Below are 21,101 nucleotides of genomic sequence, written 5' to 3' on the forward strand. Positions count from 1 at the left end.
AGCAAGGATGGCGAGACTGCATCTTACATACTTTGGACATGTTGTCAGGAGGCATCAGTCCCTGGAGAAGGACATCATACTTGGCAGAGTACAGGGTCAGCGGAAAAGAGGAAGACCCTCAACGAGGTAGACTGACACAGTGGCTGCAACAATGAACTCAAGCATAACAACAATTGTAAGGATGGCTCAGGACCAGGCAGTGTTTCGTTCTGCTGTGCACAGATAGGGTCACTATGAGTCGGAACGGACTCGACGGCACCTAACAACAACAAGCAAGCTGATGTTAGTACAAATGTGAGAATAGTGGTTTTCTCTGGGAGGGAGAAGGAAAAGGAGGGGTACACAGGTAACTTCTAAGGTTCTCTTTACCTGGAGCTGTTCAAATTTGCTATTATTATTAAAAATAGCGGACACACACATTTTATATGCACTTGTCTGCATGTGTGACACATTTTGCCATTTAAAAAATGCAATTAAAATATTCTCCACACCTTGAAGACTTAACTCTGTAGCTCTTTTGATGTCATCATCTTCTTTCTGTTCCCAAGCCTCCTAAAGGGACAAGAATAAAAACTAAGGTATTTAAAGAAGTTATTGATTAAATTTATTTAATGAGGATGAAATCAGCTACTCTGGAAGTGTTTGCTAATGTTTTCACAACCTTAAGATCTTTGGACTATGGCCTTTTGAAGGACATGGGAAGTTCTTCACTTTTTCCAACATTGTCCCTCTTAAATGCTATCTCCTCTAGACATTGGCATTTGGATTGCCAACCAAAAGTCCTTCAATGTGACATTACGATGTAATTCCCTTTCTCCTAATATGTGTAAAATGCCTGGCATGCAGTAAATATTCAGCAAACCGCACTCTTTCCTTTTCCCTGATTCATAGTATTTGTTGGATTTTCATGGAATAAATACTCCCACCATGGCCAATTTCAAGCCACCAACATAATGACACTGAATGAAAGCCAGGAAGAAGTGTGCACAATTTGTTCTCTTTAACGGATGGTGAGCCTGCACTGACCCTAAGGCTACGAGAGCAAGATAAGGTATTTCCACAAGATACTATTCACAGGTTTCTATTTCTCTTCTTGATACAGAGACCAAGAGACATAGTAGATGCTTGGTACATACTTGCTAAATGAATGCTGTTAATCGTCACTTTTCTAATATATTTGTGGTTCTCCTAAAGAAACAGCATCTCTGCTATCTCCTAAAAATACCTCAACTAGATGACTACTTTAATCATAAAAAGGAATACGAAAATGCTAAATATTAAAAAAATTCCTCCCTCATCTTCAGAGAAAAGACAATACACAAATAATACATGAACATAGAAACATATAATTTAAGTAGAATTCTTTACTTTTCTAAATTCTACACTTGGTTTTAAAGTTACAAAATCATATAAGAAACAAAGAAAGTACTATTCTGCACTATAGTCCTCTAGGAGCAATAATACTGTATTCAAGAAAGTAACAAAAATATTATCTAAGAGGAAATAGGATTCCATAAAGTTACCCAAGTATATAAAGTCTACTCTAAAACCAGAACAGAATGATGCAGGGATACCAAACTAAAGAAATTTCATCTTACAACCCTATTCTCACACCTGGAAAAGATCGGGTAGTTTAAACTGGGTTAGCTGACAAAATATAGGATATATATCTTTCATCCACGAAAAAGAGTGGTGCTGAACTTTCCTTTTGTACACTCTAAGGAATAGTTTCTAAGAAAGCAGACCTTGGTCTTTTACAGTAAAAATAAGTTTCCTAAAACAAATGATTACGTATTCGCCGTAAAATAGTTTGACATATATACACCTTATACATACATCTTAACAAGACAGCTAGGGCAGTACTCTTCATAAATAAATAGATATAAAACGACTGGTTTTGCAATGTTTTTCGAGTAGCAGTTCTCAACCTTGCCTGCACATTAGAATCACCAGGGAAAGCTTTTAAAAATTCTGATTGGGGAAAAAAAAAAGAAATATAGTCATGTGCCACATAACGTCTGTTTGGGCAACATCCAACTGCATATACGTCCATGGTCCCATGAAGTTATAATAGAGCTCAGAAATCCTGACTGGAGAACGGGATGCAGTGAATGTAACAGGATGTAGTGGAAGCCTATCATATTAAAAATCTGATTTCAGTACAGTGGTTCACAGTAACGAATGCACATACTACTCTGTGACACTCGTGAAAACACTGCATGGGGTGCAAGTATTTCTTCAGTTTTTTGTACGCATAGAAGGGTAAAATATATACTGTATACTAAGACAAACATTTGACTAACTCATGCTAAATAAGAACCATATGTACCTGTTCCAACTCACCTACAAATTCGACTTATAGACAGACTTAGGATCAGATCTTGTTCGTAACCCAGGGACTGCCTGTACGGTGTTTGCACAACTTCCAAATCACGTAACATCCTACCTATTTCACAGAATGTACTGTGGACGTTAAGCAACACATGATTGCAGACATCCATGACATCAGAATTTCTGAGGGACACAAGCCAGGCATCAGTATTTTTTAAAGCTCTCCCGATAATTTTAATGTGTGGTCAAGGCCAAGAACCACTGTTTTAGAGAAACTAGATTTCGTAGTCTGATTACGTGCAAACACTAATATTATACATTCCTTCTATGGAGTCTTGGTAAATTTTTACTAGTAACATGATTTGGACTCCACAGGATCAGACAACCATGAAACCACCTATCAGTCAGATATCTCAGGGGGGTACAACGGTGCAAATCAACCAGCTTTGGTAAATACAAACCATAACTAAAAACTGAAGAACAGATTACTGCATAATGAATAGAGCAGATAAATGTTCTCCTATAATGACAATCTGAAAATTAGGATTTAGATAATATTCCTGAGAATTTTATGTACAAATTCACAGCAAAGTATTTATATTGTGAGAAAATGACCAAAACAAATATACTGCTTTAAAATATTAAAATAAAATCAGGGTGGTACGCTGGCTGTTTTTACAGCTGGCAAAATGAAGTTGGGCTGGGATGATTTCTAATATCCCATCTTGCTTTAACGTGCAATGAACCACAGTAAGGGAAGAGAACCAACAATACATTTTGTTACATATGAATTTTCAATAAAAAGAACAACTATCAATGGTTTCCACTTTAAATCCAAGGCAAAGCCCCAATTAAGTTTGTTTTTTCCCATGTGGATCAATGATTTAGTGTATGTAAATCACTTTGGAACAATGTCGGCTGTACAGTAAGTGATCACTACATGGTATGATTTTATTTCTTGGGAAAGACAGGTATGGAGAAAGTAGCCACATAACTTACTTGCTCCTGAAGGCTCTGAGCCAACGCCTGCTGAAGCTCTTGCTCTTCCCTTTCACGCTCCATATCGTACTGCTGGAGCCAATCAACCTCTCCCTGAGACCCTTCAGGAGTTTTGTTTTCTTTATTCTCGTCACAGTCTTTAGTTATCTCAGTAAAACTGGCAGGATCTGAGGGAGCAGAACATAAAGTCATTATTCAGGAAAACCCTCACTGAAGAACTGACACATCTGAGCTAGAGTGACATCTACTGTTCAGAGGGTAATTTATCCTAACCTCACATATAACTTATTTGAGAAACGGCACAATTTCATCCTACTACATCTATAGCAGGGTTTCTTAATTTCAGCACTATTGACATTTTTTGCTGTTGTTGGAAGGGGCTGATTGGTGCACTATAGGATCTTTAGCAGCATCCCTGGACTCTACTCACTAGATGCCAAGAGCAACCCCTTCCCCCCAGTTGTGACAATCCAAAATAACAAACACTGTCAAATGTCCCCCAGGGGAGCAAAATCGCCCCTGGATGAGGATCACTGACCTATAAAAACGACTCTGAGACGTAACTGATCATTAGAAGCACACTATGGTTAAGGAATAAAACAAACAGCCGTGTTCATAGGTCATAATGTCACACGACCAAGCACTGGGAATAAAGTATTGTTCAGAGTAAATGAAGTAAGGATTAGGCTAAAATGATTAAGGTAATACTGACATTTTTCCATCTGCTACATTGTATATTAAGAGAGTGTATGTTTTCACATTAATAATCAAACAAGCCTTATATATATTCTAAACCAAAAGAGCTAAAAAACAGTAATAAACAACTTATGTACCCACAAATCCATCACAGCATACAAGTTTAAAATATTCATCCAGGGAGGTAAGGAAAAAAATCTTAATCTTTTCTTTCTTTCTCTACCTTCTCAATCTCTAGGCTGTGGCTAGCTGGGATAACAGAATGATCATGATTTGTCTAGTTATCTGAACTGTGAGAAGGCAACAACACTTCATCATAACTTTTAATATCGTACAAGTGGAAAAAAGAACTCTTCAAATATATCAAACCCTATCAAGGTAAAAATTATTATCTTAAGAAAATTCTCATACAATTTAACTGGTCAATGAGAATTATCTTTAAATACTCATTTCATACAGACTGCTTTTAAAACAGTATATGCTGTTTACCTGCTCTAATATTACATTATAAACGGACATTTTTCTACAGCACAGACAACTCCGAAGCTTACAGCTCCTTGGTTTTAGTCATCATTTTTAATTGTATTTAACTGCTGAATTTTACCATTAAAATAAACTGAGTATTTATTAAAAGAGGAAAAGGAAAAGAAACTAGGCTTTTTATTAAGTGCAAAAAGCAGTATGATTCTGATTTTTTAAAAAGCGATTACACTGGAGGTATCAATCTTTTCCTTTCCTCCATTCTTGGAGAAACAGCCCTTCCCATAGCCTGAAAGGGGCAGCCCTGAAGGCTATGACCCTCTCTGCCCTGCTGGCCTTAGCTTACTGGACCAGGAATGGCTATGACTCAACCAATCAGATTATCTCTTCCGGAAATTTGGAACTGAAAAATATGAAGTTAATTGATGGTGAGCATTTCAAGTGGAAGAAAGATTTGGGAGTTAAGGTTGCTATTTTAGGGCCTAAGATGAATATTATTACTTTTAATATCAAAATATACTCATTAAAAAAGTGAAAGAAGTACAAGTTTTCTTAACCAATAATTTTCAGTACTCAATGTACCAACACAGCCCTCAGGCAGCCCTGGAATTACACTAGCACTTAACCCACATGACAGAAAACAGATCAAGGTGGTTTACATTAAAATGCTAAAATTATCAGACATGTCAAGAAACTACTTAAAATCTGTGGCAACAAATATGACTACAAAAAATGACCTATTTCTAAAGAACCTGCACAATGGATCAAAAGGGATTCACATGTTACCACTCAACATTCTTAACACCAAATACGTCAACTATCTCTTCCACCACCTCCCCAACTGAAACCTGGTTCTTATAGTCTATATCCAAAAAAAAAAAAAAAAAAATTTTTTTTTTTTAATATCCCAGAAGGGACCAGTCCCTCAAGAGGGACATCATACTTGGTAAAGTGGAGGGTCAGTGAAAAAGAGGGAGACACTCAATGAGAGGGACTGACACAGTGGTACAGCAATGGGTTCAAACACAGCGGCGATGGTGAGGATGGTGCAGGACTGGTCAGTGTTTTGTTCTGTTGTACACAGACGGGGTCACCATGGGTTGGAACCAACTTGACGGCACTTAACAACAACAATATATTCCAGCAAATGGGATCACTGTCCACATGTTTTTTTTTAAAGACAGAAACCTGTGGGTCATTTTTCATTTCTCCCTCTCATTCACCCCTCACATCAGATAAAATCTAAGTACCTCTTGAATCCATCAACTTTTCTTATTCACACAAAAACCTCAGTTTAGGGCACCATTAACTTTTGGTTTGAGCTACAGTAGCTTCCTAATAGCTCTCCCAAGACTATTTTTGATTCTTCTCTAATTTATGTTGTACACTGCAGCCAGAATGATCTTTTTACAAACATATATCTTTATCAAACATTTGTTTGCTTACAAGTACTGAATAGCTCCCTAATGCTTCTGAAATAAAAGTCCAAACTTCTAAACATGGTTTTGGGGTTGTTAGATATGGTTGGGCTGGTTCCTACTCATAGTGACTCCTATGTACGAAAGAAAAAACCACCACCTGGTCCTGCGCCATCCTCATTATCTTTGTTATGCTTGAGCCCGCTGTTGCAGCCACTGTGATCATCCATTTCATTGAGGGTCTTCTTCCCTTTCACTGACCATCTACTTTACCAAGCATGATGTCCATCTCTAGGGACTAGTTCCTCCTGATAACATGTCCAAAGTATGTGAGACAAAGTCTCTCCATCCTCCCTTCTAAGGAATATTCTGGCTGTACTTCTTCTAAAACAGATTTGTTTGTTCTTCTGGGAGTCCATAGTATATTCAATATTCTTTGCCAACACCATAATCCAAAGGTGTCAATTTTTCTTTGGTCTTCCTTATTCATTGTCGAGTTTTCACATGCACATGAGGTGTTGAAAATATCATGGCTTGGGTCAGACGTACCTTAGTCCTCAAAGTGACATTTTTCCTTTTCAACACTTTAAAGAGGTCCTTCCAGCAGATATACCCAATGCAATACGTCATCTGATTTCTTGACTTCTGTTTCCATGGGGGCTGACTGTGGATTCAAGTAAAACGAAATCCATGACTTCCATCTTTTCTTCATTTATCATGATGCTGCTTATTGTTCCAGTTGTGAGGATTTCCGTTTTCTTTATGTTGAGGTGTAATCCATACTGAAGGCTATAGTCTTATCTTCATCAGTAAGTGGAAGTCCTCTTCACCTTCAGCAAGGAATGTTGTATCATCTGCATACCGCAGGCTGTTAAGGAATCTTCCTTCGATACTGACGCCGCATCCTTCTTCGTGTAATCCAGCTTCTCGGATTATCTGCTCAGCATACAGATTGAGTAAGTATGGTGAAAGGACACAACCCTAATGCATACATTTCATGATTTTAAACCGTGGAGCATCCCTTTACTCTGCAGGATAGACTGACTCTTGGTTTATGTACAGGTTCCCCATGAGCACAATTAAAGCGTTCTGGAATTCTCATTCTTCCCAGTGTTATCCATAATTTGTTATGAGCCACACAGTCAAATGCCTTTGCATAGGCAATAAAATACAGGTAACCATCTTTCTGGTATTCTCTGCTTTCAGCCAAGATTCATCTCACATCAGCAAAGATATCCTTCATTCCACATCCTCTTCTGAATCCAGCTTGAATTTCTGTCAGTTCCCTGTTGATGTACTGCTGCAACTGCTTTTGAATGATTTTTAGCATAATTTTACTTGTATGTAATATTAATGATATTGTTTGATAATTTCTGCATTCTGTTGGATCATCTTTGTTTGGAATGGCACAAACATGGATCTCTTCCAGTCAGTTGGCCATGCAGCTGTCCATCAAAATTTCTTCGCATAGATGAGCGAGCACCTCCAGCACTGCATTTGCTTGTTGAAACATCCCAATTGGTATTCTGTCAATTCCTGGAGATTCGTTTTCCGCCAATGCCTTCAGTGCAGCTTGGATTTCTTCCTTTGGTACCATCAATTCTTGATCATATGCTACCTCCTGAAATGGTTGAACGTCAACTAATTCTTTTTGGTACAGTGACTCTGTGTATTCTGCCCATCTTCTTTTGATGCTTTCTGTGTTGTTCAATATTTTCCCAGTAGAATCCTTTGATATTGCAACTCAAGGTTTGAATTCTTTCAACTTGCAAAATGCTAAGTGTGTTCCTCCCTTTTGGTTTTCTAACTCCAAGTCTTTGTACATTTCATTATATACTCTGTCTTCTCCAGCAGCCCTCTGGAATCTTCTGTTTAGCTTTTACTTCATCATTTCTTCTTTTCGTTTTAGCTACTCTGTGTTCAAGAGCAGGTTTCAGAGTCTCTTGTGACACCCATTTTGGTCTTTTCTTTCTTTCCTGTCTTTTTAATGACCTCTTGTTTTCTTCATGTATGATGTCCTTGATGTCATTCCAAAACTTGTCTGTTCTTCAGTCATTAGTGTTCAGCATGTCAAATCTATTCCTGAGATGGTCTCTCAGTTTGGGTGGGATATACTTAAGGTCATATTTTGGCTCTTGTGGACTTGTTCTAATTTTCTTCAGCTTCAACCTGAACTTGCATATGAACAACTGGTGATATGTTTCACAGCCAGCCCCTGGCCCTGTCGTGACTGATGATGCTGAGCTTCTTCTTCATTTCTTTCCACAGATGTAGTCAATGTGATTCCTGTGTATTCCATCTAGTGAGGTCCATGTATATAGTTGCTGTTTATGTTGTTGAAAAGTAGTTGCAATGAAGTTGTTGGTCTTGCAAAATTCTATCATGCAAAAATTGGAGATTGCATAACTCTATAGTCTCATCTTTTGCCTTTTCCCCTTAACACTATGCTCCAGCCATGCAGAACATTCTGAACTTCTTTTTGGTCCACTAACTTGCCACGGACTTTCTCATCTCTGGACCTTCACATACACTGGCTGGTGTCTGAAGACTGTGACTTGGCCAGTCTCCCTTCCCCTCCTCAGGTGATTTCACCAGATAGCCAATTTGTTAGGTCACAAACATGTGTTGAAAATCTACTATGTGCCAATCACTGTACTAGAAGCTGGGGATAATGTGATAATCAGGGTGAGATGGCCCTTGCCCTTAAGAAGTTTACATGCAAAGGTTGTGAGACGAGCATGAACTAAGCATGCTTGAGGAACAGAATGCCAGTATGGCTAAAGTAGATGAAAGAAGGGGAGAGTGGAGACAGGCCGCAGTAAGAAGCCTGGATTTTTATATTAAGTGTAATGGGAAGTCACAATAAGTTTTAAGCAGGAGAGTGATACAGTTATGATTTAGGCTTTAGACAGATTATTTTGTTTTGTTCATGAAAGAATGTTTGCAAAGGGGCAAAGGTGGAAGAAGACATAGTAGTTAGGAATCATTTGCAGTGGTCCAGGTGAGAGATGGAAGACTAGTGTTATAGCCATGAAAATGTTGGCAAATCGTTGAATTCAGGACATATTTTGGAGGCACAGCTGACTGGACTTACTGATGGCCCAAAGGCAAGGTGTGGTGTTAAAAAAAAGGATTACGGGAGATACATTTTTTGGTCTGAGCAACTGGATGAATGATGGTATCATTACTGATATTGGGAAAATATATTTGGGAAAATAAAAATTAGACAGCCAAATGGAGATTTCAAGTACAGATTTCTATGTACACGGTTCTGAGGTACAGGCATACCTCAGGGATATTGTGGGTTTGGTTCCAGACCACTGCGATAAGACGAATATTGCAATAAAGTGAGTCACAAATTTTTTGGTTTCCAAGTGTATGTAAAAGTTATATTTACACCATACTGTAGTCTATTAAGTGTACAATAGCATTATGTCTAAAAAACATGTTCATACAAAATGCTAACCATCATCTGAGCCTTCAGCTGGTAGTTATCTTTTTGCTGGCAGAGGGTCTTGCCTCGATGTTGATGGCTGTTGACTCATCAGGGTGGTGGTTGCTGAAGGCTGGGGTGGCTGTGGCAATTTCTTAAAATAAGACAACAATGAAACTTGCCACATAAATTATTATTCCTTTCACGAAAGATTTCTCCGTAGCATGTGATACTGTTTGATAGCATTTTACCAACAGCAGGATTTCTTTCAAAATTGGAGTCAACCCTCTCAGACCCTTCCGGTGCTTTATCAACTAAGTTTATGTAATATTCTAAAATCCTCTGTTGTTTCAACGATGTTCATGGCATCGTCACAGGAGTAGATCCCATCTCAGGAAACCACTTTCTTTGCTTATCCATAAGAAGAACCCCTCATCCATTAAAGCTTTATCATGAGATCGCAGCAATTCGGTCACATCTTCAGGCTCCACTTCTAATTCTAGTTCTCTTGCTATTTCCACCACATCTGCAGCTACTTCCTCCACTCAAGTCTTGAACCCCTCAAAGTCATGCACGAGGGTTGGAATCAACTTCTTCCAAACTCCTGTTAATGGTGGTATTTTGACCTCCTCCCATGATTCAGAATGTTCTTAATTGCATCTAGAATGGTGAACGCTTTCCAGAAAGTTTTCAATTTATGTTGCCCATCAGAGAAATCAGTCTATGGCAGCTATAGGTTTATGAAATGTATTTCCTAAGTAATAAGATCTGAAAGTTGAAACTACTCGATCCATGGGCTGCAGAATGGATGTTGTGTTGGCAGGCACGAAAACAACATTAATCTAATTTCCCTGTACATTTCAATCAGAGCTCTTGGGCGACCAGGTATACTGTCAATGAGCAGTTAACATTTTGAAACAAATCTTTTTTTCTGAGCAGTAGGTCTCAATAGTGGGCTTAAAATGCTCAATAAATCACTTTGCAAACAGATGTGCTGTCACCCAGGCTTTGTTACTCCATTTACAGCGCACAGGCAGAGTAGATTTAGCATAATTCTTAAGGGCCCTAGGATTTTCAGAATTAAATGAGCACTGGATTCAACTCAAAGTCACCAGCTGCATTAGCCCCTAACAAGTGTGTCAGCCTGTCCTTCGAAGCTTTGAAGCCAGTATTGACTTCTCCTTTCTAGCTATGAAAGACCTAGACGGCATCTTCTTCCAATATAAGGCTGTTTCATCTTTGTTGAAAATCTGTTGTTTAGTGGAGCCACCTTCATCAGTTAGCTTGGTGCAGCTTCTACATCAGCACTTGCTGTTTCATCTTGCACTTTTATGATATGGAGACGGTGTCTTTCCTTAAACCTCATGAACCAACCTCTGCTAGCTTCAAACTTCCATCTGTAGCTTCCTTACCTCTATCAGTCTTCACAGAATTGAAGAGAATTAGGGCCTTGCTCTGGATTAGGCTTTGACTTGTGGCTGGTTTGCTCTTCTATCCAGACCACTAAAACCTTCTCCAGATCAGCAATAAGGCTGTTTTACTTTCTTATCATTTGTGTGTTCAGTGGAGTAGCATTTTTAACTTCCTTCAAAAACTTTTCCTTTGGATTCAAAACGTGGCTTACCATTTGGTCAAGAGGTCAAGCTTTCTGGTCTATCTTGGTTTTTGACGTGCCTTCCCCAATAAGCTTAATCATTTCTAGGTTTTGATTTAAAGTGAGAGATGTGAGACTCTTCCTTTCACCTGAACATTTAGAGGCCACTGCAGGGTTATTAATTGGCCTAATTTCAATATTGTCATGTCTCAGTAACAGAGAGACTCAAGGAGACACAGAGATGGGGAATGGCCAGTTGGTGGAGCAGTCAGAACACATACAACAGTTTCTTGTCTTACATGGGTTCGTGGGGTCCCAAAACAACTATAATAATAACATCAAAGATCACTGATGACAGGAACCATAACAGATATAGTAATAATGAAAAAGTTTGAAATATTGGGAGAATTACCAAAATGTGACAGAGACACGAAGTGAGCACATGCTGTTGGAAAAATGGTGCCAACAGACTTCCTTGACACAGGGCTACCACAAACCTTCAATTTGTAAAAAACAAAGTATCTGTGAAGCACTAAATGAGGCATGCCTGTATAAGCTTAAAGCTCAGGGGAGAAATCCAAGCTAGAGATATGAATTTGATATTTTATCAGTATGTGAGGCTGTGATACTATGCGAGATCACATAGGGAGAAAGTTCAAGCAGAGGAGAAGACAGCTGAGGATAGTGTCCTGGGAATGCTCCAGCAACTACAGAGTTCTGACGAGGGAAACAAAGAACAAAACAAAATAACTGAAAGCAGTGGTTGGTTTACCAGGAGGAAAACCCCCAACATGTGTGGTGTCATGGAAGCTCAGAAAAGGAAGTTTAGAAAGTTTTAAATGCTGAGGAAGAGGGGGTGAACTGTGTGAAATATTGCTAATGTACACCTGCTGAAGATCATTTTAGTAGAGTGGTGGGGATGAAGGCCCACTTGGACAGGTCTAAAGAGAGAACAGGAGAAGGCAAGAAAGTAGAGAGAAAGGTTAATACAACTCTTTCAAGAAATTCTGCTATGAAGGGGAGCAAAAAAGGGGGCAGTAGCTGGAAGGGAAAATGAGATCACAAGAGACTTTTTAAAGATGGGTTAAAGAAAGGCACAACGGGAATTTTAGAAGACAGGGACGACTTGATGCAGAATAGAAAGAGTATAATTTCAAGAGGGAAGGTCTTGAGGAAGCACAACAGGATGAGATTCCAGATATGGAGGGACTGGCCTTAAATAAGAACAGGGATACTTCCTCCATGGTAACAAATGTGAAGGCAGAGTTTTCACTGGATTGTACCTATTTTCTTTGAAAAGTATACAGTTAAGACATGAGCCTAGAGTGTGTGTAGAAGGAAAACTGGAAATTTGACGAAGAGATCCTAGAGATGAGAAAAGAAATTTACTAAGGAAGTACTGACAAGTAGTGTCTAGTGCCCACTTAAGATTGTAGTAAAAAATCTAAGGTAAGTCCAGGCACCATAGTTTTTGTGATTTTCTCCAATAATCTTCAGCTGCTTAGATGCAGGCAAGGGATAAGTACCTAGCTGAGTTTTGAGTTGGGGCTTTGTCAGGTGACTGTGACAGAGGAAGAGAAAGGAAGCATGTAGGCTGGGTAAGGAAGGAAGTGATGACAAGAGGGAGGTGATGAATAGCAAAAAAAGAGCAATCAATACACTGGAGGTCTTGATGAGATCAATTGTTGGACTAAAAATATGACACTAAATGAGCTGGAGAGAAGGGTTAGAGAAGAATATCTGAAATCAAGATTTCAGAGGTGGAACCAGACCCAAAGCCCATTGCCATCAAGTTGATTCCGACTCATAGTGACCCTACAGGACAGAGTAGAGCTGCCCCACAGGGTTTCCAAGGCTGTAAAACTCTATGGAAGCAGACTGCCACATCTTTCTCTCTCAGAGTGGCTGGTGGGTTTGAATTGCCAACCTTTTGGTTAGCAGCCGTAAGCTTAACCACTGTGCCACTAGGGCTCCTAGAGGCAGTACCAAAAAAACAAAAAGAAAATCACTGCTGTCGAATCGATTCCGACTCACAGTGACCCTATAGGACGGCGTGGAACCACCCCACAGGGTTTCCGAAGAGCGGCTGGTGAATTAGAACTGCCAACCTTTTGGTTAACTGGCACAGTAGCTGCAACACTGGACTGAACATCCTTGCGATCATGAGGATGACACAGGACTGAGCAACATCTTGTGTTGCACATAAGGTCACCAGGAGTTGGTGTTGATGCGATGGCAGCTATCTTACCTATTTCTGTTATGTAGGTCCATGTCACCTCCCGTGATTTAGATGCCATGTATCACTATAAGGCTTAACCAAATTCAAAACCAAATTCACTGCCATTGAGACGACTCTGACTCACAGTGACCCTATAGGGCAGACTGGAACTGCCCCATAGGGTTTCCAAGGCTGTAAATCTTTGTGGATGTAGACTGCCACATCTTTCTCCCACGGAGTGGCTGGTAGGTTTGATTTGCCAACCTGTTAGCAGCCGAGAGCTTAACCACTGTGCCACCAGGGCTTAGAACCACAATTATACTTTGTTTACCAGATGTTTATCTTCTTTAAACCTACCTGGTTCTGTGACTGCTTTGGGCTTCTCGGTTTCCACAGGTTCTGGGTTTTCAGGCATTTCTTGAATATCATCCTCTGCAAATCCAGTATCTGGGCTGCTGGTTGGTTTATCATCATCTTCATGACTCAGAGATGGTGACGTTTCCCTCTTACTTATCTCTAAGACAGCTGCCACAAGCTCTTCTTCACTCATTCCATCAAATCCTGAGTTTTCCAATTCGGACTTATCAGGCTCTAGTCTGCATAATTTTGAATCCTGAAGAAGACAGTTACTTTTAGAGGAAACCAGAATGGCTACGAAAACAGCAATCTTAGAGTTTAAAGTGGTTGTTCATTTCTAAAAAGTTTCCTTTCTTTGATGTTTTGGGTTATTTGATAATCGATTTAACAATCACTGGTAAACCTTTTTTTTTTTTTTTTAATAATCACTACGTAAGGATACATGTTCATTTTTCTTGATTACAATAAATGTTACGTATGCTCTTTGTAGAAAATTTGGAGAATGCATAAAAGATAATCAGATCACCTCAAAGCCCATCACTCAGTGGTAACCACTGTATTTTTGGTGTATTTTCTTCCAAATATACATGGATTATACTGCAAATATTCTGTCATTACACACTGTATTCCATTTTAAATGTTAACAGATCTTATTCATTTACAAAAAATTAATGAGAAAAATAAAAACTACATTGAGATAATGTAAACATTTACAAGTTATTTTCTCAATAGCTTTCTCCCATTTCTGAGAGAATTTCTTTCTCTCATTTCTCACTCAAAGTGAGCATATTTCTCTGGTCTCAACCCACTGAGAGCAAAGGAACGCCAAAAACACAAGGTAATTACGAGCCCAAGAGACAGAAAGGGCCACACAAACCAGAGACTACATCAGCCTGAGACCAGAACTAGATGGTGCCCGGCTACAACCGATGACTGCCCTGACAGGAAACACAGCACAGTCACTGATACAAGCAGGAGAACAGTGGGTGCAGACCTCAAACTCTCATAAAAAGACCAGACTTAATGGTCTGACCGAGGCTAGAAGGACCCCCGGAGGTCATGGTCCCCAGACCTTCCGCTAGCCCAAGACTGGAACCATTCCCAAAGCCAACTCTTCAGACAGGGATTGGACTAGATTATAAAACATAAAATGATACTAGTGAGGAGTGAGCTTCTTGGCTCAAGTAGACACATGAGACTATTTGGGGAGCTCCTGTCTGGAGGGGAGATGAGAAGGCAGTGGGGGACAGAATCTGGCTGGATGGACACAGGGAATACAGGGTGGAGAAAGGGAGTGTGCTGTCTCATTAGAGCAAGAGCAACTAGTACGTAGCAACGTGTATATAAATTTTTGTATGAGAGACTGACTTGATTTGTAAACTTTCACTTAAAGCACAATAAGAAAAAAAAGAAAGAACATATTTCTCATTGGCAACCACAAACTGCTTCTAGCTTTAAAGTAAGACGGGAAACAAGTCAGAGCAGAAAAGAACGACTAAAATAACTGGTAGCTTACCAAAAGGAGGCTTAAAATAAAGCATAGCCACATGAGGTGATGCAAACTCCTAGAAAAGCCTAGATCTTCAAAGTGTTAACTATCACTAAGTGTCAATAAAGGAGATGATGTAGCTATGCCTTCATGTCTATAATTCAAAACATTAGATTACTTGGTTGGTCTGCTGATGTAAAATGTTTCCTATGGTTCCTCCCCATAAACAATTAGCACCAAAATAAAGTAAGTAAGTATTTCAAGTCCAACATGGAACAGAAGCTCCGAGAGTTAATAAAAGAAAGTAATTTGTCTGGAACAACTCCCGTCTCTTAAAAATCTAGGTCCCAAAAGCAAAGAAGTTTCTGGGATAAACTGAATGCTTCAAAGGTCAGTGGAGTAAGGGTGGGGGTTTGGGGACCGTGGTTTAATGGGACTTCTAAGTCAACTGGCAAAATAATTCTATTTTGAAAACATTCTGCATCCCACTTTGAAATGTGGCGTCTGGTGTCTTAAATGCTAACAAGCGGCTATCTAAGATGCATCAATTGGTCTCAACCCACCTGGAACAAAGGAGAATGAAGAACACCAAGGTCACACGATAACTATGAGCCCAAGAGACAGAAAGGGCCACATGAACCAGTGACTCACATCATCCTGAGACCAGAAGAACTAGTTGGTGCCCGGCCACAACCGATGACTGCCCTGACAGGGAGCACAACAGAGAACCCCTGAGGGAGCAGGAGATCAGTGGGATGCAGACCCCAAATTCTCATAAAAAGACCAGACTTAATGGTCTGACTGAGACTAGAGGAATCCTGGCGGTCATGGTCCCCAAACCTTCTGTTGGCCCAGGACAGGAACCATTCCCGAAGACAACTCATCAGACTTGGAAGGGACTGGACAGTGGGTAGGAGAGAGAGAGACGCTGATGAAGAGTGAGCTATTTGTATCAGGTGGACACTTGAGACTGTGTTGGTATCTCCTGTCTGGAGGGGGGATGGGAGGATAGAGAGAGTTGGAAGCTGGCAAAATTGTCACGAAAGGAGAGACTGGAAGGGCTGACTCATTAGGGGGAGAGCAAGTGGGAGTATGGAGTAAGGTGTATATAAACTTATATGTGACAGTCTGACTTGATTTGTAAACGTTCACTTGAAGCTCAATAAAAGTTAAAAAAAAAAAAATCTAGGTCCCTCTGCAAACATACTTTTTTGTACCTCAAGAAAGGCTTTAAACCTAGTGAATAGATTCATTAAATTTATGATCTACCTTTTGTACTTCTTAAATTTGCTGATGATGGTCAAGAAGGGCATTTGTTGTGATATTTAAGAGTTACATAAATCTTTGTCAGACATTTTGATGAGAAACTGCTTACTTTTTCCAGGTCTTCCTGCTGCTGCTCGCCGCCTGACACTTCACAAAGTCTCTGGCTGAGGGCCACAGAGCGTTTTAGTTCATCTTCACTGTCTGAATCAAGGCATAAAGCCAGGGAGGAGCTCTTGGATTTGAAGGTAAATTTCCTGTAATTTAAGGGTAAAAAAAACCTATATAAGTCTGATAAATAAACATTTGTTCTTGTTAATCCTTTGATGTATAAATACTAAAACATTTTCCATAATGGAAAATGATTTAACAGGGGAAAAAGATATATCAAAGGGAGTATATCTAAGCATTACCTTTGCCCCACTCCAAAAGAGCCATGCTTTGGAAATTGGACAATTCTTATGCTACTATATATCATCAGTAAACCAATCACTTTGTGCCTTTTTTCTTTTAATGATCACACCCAATGAAGTTTGCTATTGTCTTTATAAGGCAAATACTCTACTGAATTCATGCAGACATAGCAATGAGTAAGTGTTTCTGACAACAAAGTGCATAAGGACTAATTTCTCAATCTTTTAAATTATGATCCATGCACTTGTAAAATAACAGTAACATTCCACTTATCTATTTATCTGTAGGTCGGACTTCTGGCAACTTCTGCCTTCCAGAACACAGGGATTCCAAAATAAGAAAAAAGGCTTCTGAGGAAGGCAGCAGTCCCAAAGCCCATGCACTTTTTAGATATTCTTTTTTCCCCCAGGAAATAATGCATAAAATAATGTAGCAAGTTCATCAACAAATGAGAGCTAAGAAATGAGAGAATAACCACAAAAAAGGGCAAAAAAGAAGTATACAGTCATCTAATGTAACGGTAAACTGCCTTGTAAGAATTAAGAGCCCCTGAAGGCATTATACTGAAACAGTGTAGTAGCTTATATTCATAATGCTAAATTCTAAGCCATTAAGATATATTTATCTCCAGTGTATTTCATTTAAGAATATAAGGAATGATGTAATATATCTTAGAAATTTTTTTATCTAAAGTGGTTATAATTTTTTAAAGATGTAATCCTTAAAAGGCAAGCTTCAGTTTTATGAAAATCCATTTATGTGGAACACCAAATATCATTCTTCAATGATACCAGATAAGTAAGGTGTTACTGTGTTTTCTTGAAAGTGAGCTGAAAATAAACCAAAGGAAAAAGTGGTAAAGGTCAAAAAGAGCAAGAACTTTCTTTGATGAAGGGTAACATAAATTCATATGCTATACTAATAAAATCAATGTAAAACGGAAATTAGAAAAATGTAATTAATCTAAATGTGAAAACTGTAAATAAACATATAGAATGATGGCATCAAGAAATAAGAGGCTGCAATGGAAATCAGGAGGATTGCATAGCAATGTAGATCAAAGAAAAGAGGCAAGCAGTCAGCGATTAAGCCCAACCATAGTTTGCAGCTGAGAGCAGCCAGGATATCACTGCACTCCAGCCTGGACACTTGAAGAGCCTCCCATTATGTGTTCAAAAGGGTTTTTAGTATAACTTAGAAAAAGCCAATTAGCCATCTTAATTCCTTTTTTTTTTCTGATTTCATGCTCACCAAGCAAACCTTAACATATTAATTTGTTTACCCAGGTAAATATTTTGCTGAAGGAGGGTGACACCTGGCTACTATTGTACCAGGGTCAAATGTGACAAAGGACAATGTAGAAGAACCAATGGTATTCTGGTTCGTAACTCAGCCTCTTTTAAGTTTGATCGGCATGACAGGTCTTCTAGGGCCTAATCATCCTTTATTGACCAACTCTCAAATTCTTACACCAGTAGACCCTGAGAACAGATGACCATGCCAAGGTACAATGATGCCCAATGAAACCATCTCTTTCTTGCAGCTATAGTGATTTGGTACATAAAGAGTGCATTCCATTAATAATTACTATATTCACAGAAGGCAGCTTGCCTGTAGCAATGAAAAATATTCATCCTGTAAATGCATCACTTGCTCACTCTCTAAGCAGCCAAGTGGTATTGCTCATTTGTATCTTGAGAACGGGCAAGAGTATTCATATCGGTACCATTTCAGATTTCTAGTCATGTTAGTCATCTGGTTTTAATTGCACTGAAAAATAATTAACAGGAGGAAAAGAAAATAGCAGTTCCCAAATGTCATTTTATGGTTATATAAATCCCCCCCAAAAGCCCTTAAACAACAAAAGTGTCTCTTCTCTAAAAGTACTTTGGGACATCGATATTTAGAAAAACTAATTTTAAAGACAAATGACAAATAAGTCATTTAGAGCTGTTTAATCAGGAACTGTGGTTCTAGTGAAATCTTAGAGGAGGTATATTTAAAAAAAGCATTTGTTTCCCTCCTTGAACAAACCTGGTCTTAAACAAGAAATATAAAACACTTACAGAATAGCTACATTCCAGTGTGTGTTTATTTTCCTGTCACCTTTCAGAATACCTCCAATTCAGAGTCTAAGTCAAGAAGCCTCAGACTGGCCAGCAACAGGTGAAAAGATGTTTTGGGATCTACATGCCTATCTTTGAAGAAGGATGCTTAGTATCAGTTGGGGTTACTTTACCCCTTAATCTCTAAAATCTGTCATCAGTCAATTTTCAGAGTTCCAGGATGGAAATATTAGATATTAATGAATGATAAACTGTAAGAAGTTTTACAACAGAATTTTGAGAAGATCATTTGAACTTGTTTCACTGTTAAAAACTTGTCATAGCCTAGGCTATAGACTAAGCCAGATTCACGGAAATTCCAAAGTATGGGTAATACAGAGAAGTTATCATGCAAAAAAGAGAAAGGGAAGAGGAGGGGAAACAATCTTGGAGATTAAAAAAAAAGAGATTAGGATAAGCCAAATCCTTAAAAATACAGATTTTGGATACACAAGAAACATAACTCACTTTGAAGGTGTAGAAGGGCTGGTGATGCAGGAATTCACCATTTGAGAGGCTTTCAATGGTCTAGAACTATCAGAAAATTAAAAAATATATAAAGTATACAATTATTAAGAAAAATATATTTAACTTATAAACTGAATTACTTTATACTATAACCCCTAATATATCCTCTTAAAAAACAAGCCATTTTAATACTTTTTAAATTACTAGTAGTAGAGGCATAAAGAGAAAAGAAAATACCATTTCTAGGCTCTCCCGGATCCAATAAACTAATTAAAAAGCATTGGAAACAAAGTCAAATGTTATGCATATGAAAAGAATGATTTGGGAAAAATTACCTGGTCTCAGTTATTAACTTTTAAACAATATAATAGCTCTCATTTATTGAGGACTTCCTGGGTATCAGGTACTTTTCTAAGAACTCTACATGTATTACCTCATTTAATGCTCACAGTCATCCTATTATTTTCCCCACATACAGGTCAAAGAATTTGTCCAAGGTCTTGTAGCTATTAACTGGTAGAGTCAGGATTTAAATCCAGATAGACTTAACACTGATGGCTTCGTATAGTACTAATGCCAGAAAAAGTAATAATATCTCTACCAGCAGAGGGCAGTTTACATCGAGTGAAAATATCCATTCCAAAGAAAGGCCTTAAGAGAAAAACCAGAAATACTTGGACTCACTTGACACATGCCTTTATCCGTAGACCCTGAAGCCTTTAGTACAACTTACATGATGGAGTCTATATTTCAATCATAAATCCCAGGGGCAGTACATTTTACAAAATTGTATCAATTCATTTTGGCAAAATGTTCATTCACTTTCTGAAATGTCTATTATTCCACTTTAGCCACAAGACCTGGCTCTGCCAGTTACTAGCCATATGACCATAGGAAGATCACTTAACCTCAGTAAAACTAGGTATTTGGACAAAATCTCTTTCACTTCTTAACTTCTTCTCTTCTGGAAAATCTTCTAGGAGCCGCTGAAATTCTTCACATTGGTGATAATACACTTATGAAGGTAAAATCTATTCTGGAGGCCCCAGCATTTAATACATATTTAGTACAGTGTTTCTTAAAATTGCATGTCGTTAAGTCAGCAGAGCCATTTGTTAAAAATAACTATTCCTAAACTCTACCTCAAATCTACTGAAATAGACTGCCAGGGAAAGAACACAAGAATCAGTATTTATAGCATCCAGGTGAGTCTTACAATCATGCGTGTTTTATACTCCCATGGTGTGTCAAATCGTCTTCTAAAAGAGAGGAGCACTCCCTAAAGTACCTCATTATAAAAGGCAACCACCATACTGAGAACAACTTGGTTTAGGCCTTTTTTTTCAATTAATGCATAGTAAAGTAATTTAACACTGAAATCCCAAATAAAGCAAAATTGAAATCTCCTTCCTGGCCTGATTTTACCTGGGAGTCGTATTATCTGGTTCATTATTGGATTGGATACTAAAGCCTTTCTACCTCAAAAGGGAAGGTAATTATCTCAAAGGACTTACACTGTCATATGTGCACTCCAACCAAGGTTAAGGGGTGGTTTTGTAGTTTCAGTGCAGTGAGATGACAGGGTCAGGTATCTTGGAATGATGACTTGCTGTCCAATCTTGTTGTTAAGTGAGAGAGCCACATTAAAGCTATATCGTTTCAAATGAAGAATGAGGACCCTGAAAAACACGAGAAGATGATGTAACTAATTCAACAGCGGTCAGCTCTCATATAGGACAAGAGAGATCACTCTAACCATATTAGACAACTTTTGATTTAAAAACTATATTTGGCCAAATTAAGAGATCTTCAAACAACGTTTACTGAACACCTATC

General features: G+C 38.6%; 1 protein-coding gene across 6 annotated transcripts in view; it reads right to left on the reverse strand.

Annotated features, from left to right (window-relative positions):
* USP37 (ubiquitin specific peptidase 37) overlaps nt 1–21,101 on the reverse strand; it is an 80,390-nt gene that overhangs the window by 12,201 nt on the left and 47,088 nt on the right. For 5 of the 6 annotated variants that reach the window (XM_049888159.1, XM_049888160.1, XM_049888161.1 and 2 more), the window contains 6 exons: nt 20,780–20,944; nt 19,266–19,331; nt 16,391–16,535; nt 13,527–13,782; nt 3,331–3,497; nt 492–552 (listed from right to left, as the gene is read on the reverse strand). In XM_049888159.1, coding sequence (XP_049744116.1) covers nt 492–552; nt 3,331–3,497; nt 13,527–13,782; nt 16,391–16,535; nt 19,266–19,331; nt 20,780–20,944 — 860 coding nt within the window. The remainder of the gene's footprint in view (nt 1–491; nt 553–3,330; nt 3,498–13,526; nt 13,783–16,390; nt 16,536–19,265; nt 19,332–20,779; nt 20,945–21,101) is intronic. The other variant, XR_007517962.1, reaches the window with a different exon arrangement.

Source organism: Elephas maximus, chromosome 6, assembly GCF_024166365.1.
Source record: "Elephas maximus indicus isolate mEleMax1 chromosome 6, mEleMax1 primary haplotype, whole genome shotgun sequence".
Lineage (NCBI taxonomy): Eukaryota > Metazoa > Chordata > Mammalia > Proboscidea > Elephantidae > Elephas > Elephas maximus.